Genomic DNA, 10,008 nt, shown 5'->3' on the forward strand with positions numbered 1-10,008 from the left:
TTCACAATGAGCATTGAGGGTTCGAGTAAAGGTGTATCCCTGGTCATTCCCCTCCTTTATTTTATTTTTTTAATGCAAATGTTCAAGGCTCATACTGAAAGGTGATCTTACTCTTTTTAACTGACAAATACATTTTCCTTTTCAAATTGTGCAGAAATATCTCATTCTAAATAAATATATCATACATCGAAGCCAAAAGAACTCTCTATCTCCCTCCCTCTCACTCTCTCTTTCAATCTCTTTCTCCCACTCACACACCCACTCAGACTCTTACGCTTCCACGCACAGACCCACTCAGACACTCACGCACCCACTCACAGACCCACTCAGACCCTTGTGCACCCACTCACAGCCCCAGTCATACCCTCACACACCTACTCAGACTCACGCCAACAGTTACGCACCCACTCACAGAACCACCCAGACTCTCACACATCCTTTCACAGTCCCACTGACACCTTCATGCACCCATTCACAGACCCACGCACACACTGATGCACCCACTAACACTAATGTACACACTCTCACACTCATGACATCTTTGATAATATCATTGATTATATCAATGTAATATTTCCAGTAAAACCTTTGATGAAAAAAATTAGCATTGTGGGGGCACAAGTTGAAGTTACTTGAGGTAACTATAACTGGTGAATGTCTATAGTTTTGTGCGCTTAAAATGTGAGCCTAACTGTAACGTCCCTGTAACCTTCATTTTTTTAAATGAATATATATATATATTCACTGAAAGTAGAATATTAGGTTGTAAGTCTCTATAGACAGCTACATTCCATAACTATACTCTCACTCTTGTCATTTCTAGCTAACTCTCTAAGCTCTTCTTCCTCACTTTCTCTCACTCACACTCAATGTTCCTTTCACAGATGCACACACACCAAACTCTTGCCTTCTTCATGCTTTACGTTCCCTCAATCATCTTTGTTTAGGGAAGGTAAAGAATCCCCCCTCCCCAGGGCACTCTCTCCCCGGGGACCCCCATCCCTGGGGGGCGGTCTAAATATTTGGGTTTTGTTTGGGGAGGGGAGCTGCACGCCCCCCTCCAGAGGCTGGTCTTGGCCCCAGGGACGCCATCCCCCAGGGCCCGGCCGGCCTAAATATGAATTTTTTTTTTTAGGGAAGGTGGGCCGTGCAGTCACCCTCCCCAGGCTGATCTCAACCCCAGGACCACATCCCCAGGGCCCGGCCTAAATCATTTTCTTTTGGGGGGGGTCACTTGAACCCCCCCCGCCCAGGCCAATCTCGGTCCCCAGGACCTCACACCCGGGGCTCAGCCATCTCTGCAGGCAGGGAAACATAGGAAACTTCAGCTCACATGAAGTGAGAGGTGTCACACAGCTCCCACTTCATGCAAGTGGAAGTTTGAGTAGGAGCTGTGTGACCTCTCTCACTTCATCCAAGGGAGTGTTTGCTCTGACATGGTGGGAGATATCAAAGCTCCCACCAAGTCACACCAAACAGCTATGTTCTAGGGGACATAGCAGGATCTGGCTCTGGGGGGTGACCTTTATTGGCTCCTCGAGGGGGGGCGTACACCCCCTCCAACATCTATAGCCCCAGGAGGTGGTGGTCTCAGGGGCCTGGGCATTGGAGACGGACCCTCTATCTCTTTCTATATTAGCCTCGGGCATTGACGGTCCCTAGCGCTGCAGGAGGGCAGGCAGCCCCCATGCATTAATTTTCATTGGTGCCCTAGGGAGGTGGTGGTCTCCGGGGCTGTGAGGGGGCTTGGCAGCCCCCCTGCATTAATTTTCATCATTGCCCTAGGGAGGTGGCGGTCCCCAGGGCAGTGGGAGGCAAGGTGGCCGTCTGCATTCAAATGGCAATGCCTCTGGGATTTAGCCCTCCCAGGGGACTTCAGCATTATCAAGCGTGTGAGCCCACACTTTTTAAAAAAACACACATTTTTGGTGGAACCGCTGCGGCTTCCGCCGCGACTTCCTCTGGGACCACAGCAAAGGGGTCAGGGTGTACCTACCCTACCCCTTTTGTTTTTTTAAATCTCTTTTTCTGGGATGATGCCAAGTCCCAAGATGGCTGCCAACACTTCCTGGTTGAAGTGTTGGCAGCCAATTAGATCTCAGCACAAGATCGGTAGGGTTTGCGAAGCCTTTGCGTCCCTATATATACAAATTTGGTGTAATTCTATCCAGTGGTGCAAGTGAAAAAAACACTTTTTCCATAGTCCTAACTATATATATATATATATATATATATATATATATATATATATATATATTCACTGAAAAATTCCAAGGTTACAGGGACGTTTTAGTTAGGTTCGGAATTTACTTATACAAAATAATAGAAATTCACCAGTTATAGTTAAAGTTCTTTCAAATAACTAAAACTCATGCCCAAGGAAACTATGACTTGCGCCCTCGCCATGCACAGTTGTCTCATCAATACTTTTATTGCAAATGTTGCAGTGAAAATATGATAGATGGCATAGAATATGTCATCAATGATATAACATGTGTAGTAATTAGGCGTGAGCTATAGTTACCTTAGGGTGTGAGTTTTAGTTACTTGAAAGTTACCTTAGGACTACAATGTCCCTGTAACCTTTGTTTTTTTCAGTGAATTTCTATGTTTTTTTTTATGTATAGTAATTTTTATTGCTATACGTGAACCCAACCACCGCCTGCATGGTCTTTGGCCATGCACGTCGGTGGTTGACAACAGGGCCTGGGCTGCGGCCCGGCCCCGAGGCTAACCCCATATAAACACCCAGCCTTTCACTGTGCATGCCTTTCTCCTGTGTGCAGTAGGGGTTGCCCACAAGGGCTGGCCTGTAGGGAGTCCCTTCGTCCAAACCCCCTAAACACCCAACCCAATGCTCTGCGTTTGAACATTGGAAGTTGTCTGTGGCTCTCTTGGTATGAGAGGCTGTAATGGGGTTAAGATCGGCTGTCAGAGTGTCTGTTTGGGTGTGAGAGTGCATACATCAGTGTTTTAGTGGGTGCATTGGTGTGTGCGCGGATCTGTGAGTGGGTGCATCAGGGTGTCAGTGGGTCTGTGAGTGGGTGTGTGATGGTCTGCGTGGGTGTGTGAGTGGGTGCATAACTGTCTGAGTGGGTCTGTTAGTGGGTGCGTGAGTGTCTGAGTGGGTGTGTAAGTGTCTGAGTGGATGTGTGAGTGGGAGAATTGATTGTGTTAGAGAGAGAGAAAAAGAAAGTGAGAGAAAGAGAGATAGAGTTTTTTAGGTTTTGATGTCTGATATACTTAGAATGAGTTATTTGTTCCAATTTAAAATAAAAAATGTATTTTTTTTATATTTTTTTTATTTAAAAAAAAATTGAAATAAGTCAAGCTGCTTTATTTATTTATTTATTTTTAGCCCTTTATGGGCTTTCAGGGACCACAAGAGAGCCCTCAAGGGTTCCCCCACGGTCTCTATAATATATATATATAATTTACAAAAAATTAATCAAAAGCCTTTATGGGCTATGTGGGACCGCGAGGGCTCCCCTGCAGTCCCTTCTTTTTTTTATTTATTAAAAAGCCCTCACGGGCTACTTGCCACTGCGGGGGAAGCTTAAAGATTCCCCTGCAGTGCCAATGCTTCAGTCAACAGGGAGCTGCTTTAACAGCAGCTCCCTGCTTGCTGAAGCATTTCATCTCTGTCTCCTGCACGTGTGCCTGCGTGTAGGGGACAGAGATGAAAGCTTTGGATTTTGACAGCTGGACCTGCTTTAAAGGTGCTGCAGTCAAAACCCGAAGTGTTTGCTTTGGCTTGGCTTGGCTGCAAAGCTAAAGCCAAACCACAGCAAACAACTATGTCCCGGTGGTGGGCACCCCCAAGACATAGCAGGAGCTGGTGAAGGGGGGGTGGCAATCCCCAAGGCCATCAGTGGCTCCATAAGGACACAGCCCCAGAGGCAGTGGACCCTAGGGCTTAGGGGTCCCAAAGGGACCCCCTTTCTTTTTTTAAATATTTGCCCTGCGGAGGTGGTGATCCCCAAGACAACGGGGGCTTGGTGCTCCTCCTCATTTTTAATAAAGAAAGCCCTGAGGAGGTGGCAGTCCCAAGGCAGCGGAGGGTCCGTGGGCCCCCAAGCATCCATAAAAAATGAAAGCCGTGGGAAGGTGGCAGTCAACAGGGCAGTGGGGGCACTCCCCCCATTTTTTATAAAGAAAGCCCTGGGGAGGTGGTGGTCCCCATGGTAGCAGGAGGCGGGCCCGCGGGCCTCCCCGCATCTATAAAATTAGAAACCCTTGGGAGGTGGTGGTCCCAGTGGGGTGTGCGGCCCCCCCACATTCATTTTAAACAAAGCCCCGGTGGTGGTGGCCCAGGCCGCCCGCATATATTTTGAACAAACCTGCGGAGGTGGTGGTTCCCGGGGTATGGAGGGCAGCGAGCCTAGGGGAGGTGGCGGTCCCCATGGCAGTGGGGGGCCACAGGCCCCCCGCATATAAACATTTTTAAGCTCAGGGAGGTGGTGGTCTCTGGAGCTGTGGGGGGGCAGAAGGCCCCCACACACACAATTAATAATGACCTTGGGGCCTGGCCAACCCAGGGCCTAAAAGAAACCAGCGCAGAACATTTTTTTTTATGTTGTTGCAAATTCGTGAATCTCACGAATTTGGGCAAAAAAACAAATTAAAAAAACGTTTTTTAAAGGGACCCCTCCCACCAGATCTAAGAGGTCAGGGTCTCTCTTCCCTGGCCCCTTTAATTTTCGTTTTTTTACTTTTGTACTGGAGCCGAGTCCCAAGATGGCTGCCAACACTTCCTGGTTTGAAGTGTTGGCAGCCAATCAGAGCTGTGCATTTCCCTGGACAAGCTTGTCTTTTTTTGTGAAAACTTCGTGGCCAGAGATATACAAATTTGAAATTCCCTAAATTTCAAAAAAAAAAAAAAAACTATATCAGTTTACAAAAAGCACAATCTGCATACCGACAGCTAGCTTTCTGCCAAATTTGGTGTAATTCCATCCAGCGGTTCGGTATGTAGACGTGTTTACAGATCCTTTGGCGAATTAACACGGGAAACGCAACGTTTTATGAGCCCCCTTTTTCTCTGCCCCCGATTGACGGATCACACAAAACTTTCCATGTGTACCAAGAATCAGTGGGACACTTTTAAAAAAAATGTTTTTGAAGATTCGTCAAACGGCTCCAAAGATGTAGGGAAGTTAAAAAACACTTCTTCTATGGAAACATGGCCCTAACTATAACTACCTACTGGCGACTGCCAGTAGAATATATATACAAATATATATATATATATATACATATATATGGAGATATATAGATTTATATATATATGAATGAATGGCTTAGGGGTGATGGGAACTAGGTAGTTATAGTTAGGAACTAGTTTCTATAGAAAAAGCGCTTCTTGACTTACCTATATCTTTGCCAGTTGATGAATCTTCACAACATTTTCCGAAAAAAATGTGACCCTCACTTAGCTGCTGTCTGGAAAGATTCAGGTGTGATCCATCAAGCAGGGGCTGAGAAAAAGCAAGGGTCCCAAAACACGTTTTCCTCATGCATTTTTCCATAGGGATTTTGAACACAACTACACCAAATTTGGCAGAAAGGTAGCTCTTGGTCCAGAAAGAATCCTTTCTGTTATTTGGTGTAATTCTGTTCAGTAGTTTGGGAGATATTAAAGAAAAAACGAATTTGAATATGTAGGGACGCAAACCCTCCTGATCTTGTGCTGAGATCTGATTGGCTGCCGACACTTCAACCGAGAATTGTTGGCACTAATCTTGGTCTCAGCTTCAGCTGAGTCCCACATTAAACGCAGGGTAGGGGCACCCTGACCCCTTCGCTCTCGTGTTGGGGGTCCCAGAGGGACCCCACCAGAGCAAAAAAGTTTTTTGTTTTTTTTTATTTTGTCAAAAATCGTGGAAGAGCCACAAATCTGGCAGAAATTCCAATTAGAAAAAAAAAATCTGGCTCTCACACTTGTGTTGAATAGAACCCCCATGTGGGTTAGGTCCCAGAGGCATTTTTTTTTTTTAAAAGGAGGGTGCTACATAGGGTCCCCCTCTTAAGGCTCATTGAGCCTGGGGATCACCACCTCCTGGGGCTTTTTTTAATAATGGAAGGGGCAGCACTAACCACCCCCTCCCCGGGCTTCTGAGATGCCCTGGGGAACACCATCTTCCCAGGGCTTTGTTTAAAATGACAGAGGGGGGGGCCACGTGGACCCCCCTCCTGGGCTTCACTGACAGATCCACTCAGAAACTCATGCACTCACTCAAAGATGCACCCAGAGACTCATGTACCAACTCAGAGACCTACACAGACACTCGCTCATCCACTTACAAACCTACTCAGACATTCATGCACCAACTCACAGATGCACTCAGACCCTCTTGTATCCACTCAAACACTCACACACCCACTCACAGACCCACTCAGATCCTCATGCACCCATTCACAGACACACTCAGACCCTCATGCACCCATTCACAGACCTACTCAGACACTCATGCACCCACTGACAGACGCAATCAGACCCTCACGTACACACTCAGATACCTACTCAAAGAATCATGCATCCACTCACACATCCACTCAGAGACTCATGCACCCACTCACAGACCCACTGAGAGACCCAGGCACCCACTGACAAACTCACTGAGGTACTCATGCACACACTCAGAGTCTTATGCATGTGGCGTTGGGTGGTTATAGTGGGTTAGCCGCAGGCCAGGCCCTGCCGCCAACCCCCACCTTGCACGACCGAAGGCCATGCATTGCGCGGGCTTAGGTAGCTATAGCGGGTTGGTTGTAAGGCTGGTCACAGGCCAGGCCTGCAACCAACCCACTATTGCAACGCACGGGCCTTGTGTGACGGTGGTTTGATTAATGTATAGTAATTTTAATTACTTTACTTTAAAAAAAAAAAAAAAAAACATAGAAATTCACTAAAAATAAAAGGTTACTGGGACATTATAGTTAAGAAATAGAATTTAAAAAAACACAGAAATTCACTTAAAAAACAAAGGTTACAGGGACGTAATAGTTAGGATCTGAATGTATTCACACAAAACAATAGAAATTCTGCACCTATAGTTATGATTAGCTTCAGTAGCTATAACTTATGCCCTAAGGTAACTATAACTCGGGCCCATGCAATGCCCTGGTAATTACCCCACATATTACATCACTCATGATATCTTTGATAACCTCATTCATAATATCAATGTAGCATTTGCAGTAAAATTATTTAACCCGTGCCCTAAGGTATGTATAACTCGCTCTCCCGCCATGCACAGTTATGGGATCAATCATTTTTTTGCAGATGTTACACTGACAATATCAATTAAGCTTTCTAAGATGTCATCAGTGCTGTAATTTGTGGGGTAATTAGGAGTGCATGCGAGGACTCGAGCATTATACCTTATACCTTAGGGCATGAGTTATAGTTACTTGACATAACTATAACAGGTACATTTCTATGGTTTTGTACGTTTGAAAACTGAGCCTAACTACAAAGTCCCTGTAACCTTTGTTTTTTTAAGTGAATTTACATGTGTTTTTTATTTTATTTCCTAACTATAACGTCCCTGTAACCTTTGTATTTTTCAGTGAATTTCTATGTTTTTATTAATTTAAAGTAGTTTGCGTTACTATACGTTAATTCAACCTCCACCGTGCACAGCCTTCAGCCGTGCGCCGCAGTGGTTGGCCGCAGGGCCTGACCTGTGGACAGGCCCTGTTGCCAAACATGATAACCACCTGCAGCTGTGCACGGCCTTTGGCCATGCCCAGCGGGGTTGGCCGCTGGGCCTGGCTATGGCCCAAACCCAAGCTGCGCACAGCCTTCTGCCGTGTGCAGTATGAGCTTGGATGCAGTTGGTGGGTTTTTTCCATTTTTTTTCTGGATCTGCAGATCCACGGATCACTCGTAGATCTGCGAATCAGCGGATCAGGCGAAAGAAAAATGTTTTACCCATGAAGGGTCCCTGCAGGACCCCCCTATATGTGTCCTCAGAGGTTAGGATACCTTTATCCTGGCCCCTAATGTGTTTTTCACTGCTAGTTTCCCACCCCACAAGCCGGTGCGACAAAAGAAAATGGCAGTCGCAACTTTTCTGTCAGGTTGCGGCCAGCCAACTAGGGCTTTGCTTTTGTCCCAGATTTGCTCAACCGGACCCAGATCCGGGTTTGTGGAGGATCTGCTTCCCTATATATCTTTTGGGCCTTAAATTACTCCAAAACTACTGAATAGATTCCCACCTATTCACAAAAGCGTGATATGCACAACAGGATCCAGCTTCCTGACAAATTTTGTGTAATTCCATTCAGCGGTTTGGGCTATAGGCGTGTCTTAAGGTGCTAATGAAAAATGAATACGGAAATCGTGTTTTGGCACCCCACTTTTTTCTTAGTCCCCACTTGCCGGATCACCCCAAAACTTTCAAGACAGCAGCTGAACTGACCAAAGTATACATTTTGAACATTTCATGAAGATTCGTCAAGCAGTGGCAAAGTTATAAGCAGTAAGATTTTTTCACAATTTTATGTATGATTTCTACTTTTGTTCTTTGGGTGTTGTTTATGGCTAGCATGTGCATGGCTTTCTGCTGACTTACCTTCATTGGGGGCATTCTCATCCCAGACGGACCACATCTGGACACTGAAGAAGGGTGTCCAGCAAAATACGTAAGCCAGGACAATGACAAAGGTCATCTTGACGGTTCTGATCTTGGCTCTGGAGATTGTTCTGATGCTGCTCACTCTGGACGGCATACCATGACCACGGTAGCATTCATTTTCAGACCTGCCTGTCTGAGTTTTTCCCTTGAGGTTCTTGCAGATCTCGTAGGTTATGAGGCTGTAGCAGATGACAAGGACCATGGCGGGGATAACAAAGATGGACATAGTGGTCCAGGTTACGTAGGCCTTAGCTCCCCAGGTGAAGTGGAACTCTGCCCAGCAGTCAATGATCCCTGAGCCCTTGCTTACCTCCCTCATGGAGAAAATGAAGATCTGGGGCAGGCTCAGTAGGCTGCTGATCAGCCAGGTGGCTCCAATCATGAGGTAGGCCTGCATGCTGGGCTGCTGAAGAGTCTTCAGAGGGTGGCAGACCGCTATGTACCGGTCTACAGTCATCATGATGAGCATGTAGGTTGAGGCAAACATACTGAGCACCTGGAAGTATTTGACTGCCCGACACAGAAGGTCTGAACCAACAAACCTGAATGTGATATCCCATATCATCTGTGGCAAGACCTGGAAGCCAGCCACCACGAGGTCCGTCAGGCCCAAGTGCATGATGAACAAGTGCATCCTAGTCATCTTTCTTCGTATCCTGTACATGGCAAAGAGAACCACTAAGTTTCCCACTGCGGTGACTGCCAGTATCACCGCCAGCACTGCAATTTCTACCTTGGCTAAAGTTTCATCCCTGGGATCATCGTGCTCACCAGAAGATTGGTGTGAGGGATTTGTGGCTGAAATGTTGGTGGCACCATCCATTCTTAGGAAGGGTGTTTGATTCCTGTACAGATCTTTTTCCATCTCCATCCTTTGTGCACTCTGTGAAAAGTTTAGATCTTAAAGTTATCAGTTTTCCAACAAACGGTCTTTTCACCCTATTTTCTGGCTCTGCTGGGTGTCACAACCAACCAGTAGCGGACTTTCTAGATTCAAAAAAGTAAGAGTGTGGCATCCACCTTCGAGGGCCATATGTGGTGAGCTGCGAACACCAAAGCAGGTCGCCTCGAATTCCAATGGAGGGTTTTCTATGGAGCTCTAAAGGGAAGCACAGGTAGGTCCCCACGTCTAGAGCTGAACATGTGTACGGTCCACCCCTCACTGCTGGTCGGCATCCGCCGCCGATTCGTTCAAAATGCGCTGATGTAAGTCAATTTACGTCACACGATGCCAAGTCCACAACTTTCAAAAAGTATGGGACATGTGAGGTTCTGTACACGCAGTAACGATCTGGTGAGATTAGGAGTTTGATACTTAGTGGTCCAGCTTGAGGCAGATCGAGAGCAGAAAAGAGCTGGCTTTGGA

At 46.4% G+C, this 10,008-nt stretch overlaps 1 protein-coding gene across 1 annotated transcript in view; it reads right to left on the reverse strand.

Annotated features, from left to right (window-relative positions):
- AVPR1B (arginine vasopressin receptor 1B) overlaps nucleotides 1-9,513 on the reverse strand; it is a 91,487-nt gene extending 81,974 nt beyond the window's left edge. Inside the window, exon 1 of the mRNA XM_069242408.1 lies at nucleotides 8,580-9,513. Within this exon, the coding sequence (XP_069098509.1) occupies nucleotides 8,580-9,513 (934 nt within the window). The remainder of the gene's footprint in view (nucleotides 1-8,579) is intronic.
- Between the last annotated feature and the right edge of the window lie 495 nt (nucleotides 9,514-10,008).

This window comes from Pleurodeles waltl, chromosome 6, assembly GCF_031143425.1.
Source record: "Pleurodeles waltl isolate 20211129_DDA chromosome 6, aPleWal1.hap1.20221129, whole genome shotgun sequence".
NCBI lineage: Eukaryota > Metazoa > Chordata > Amphibia > Caudata > Salamandridae > Pleurodeles > Pleurodeles waltl.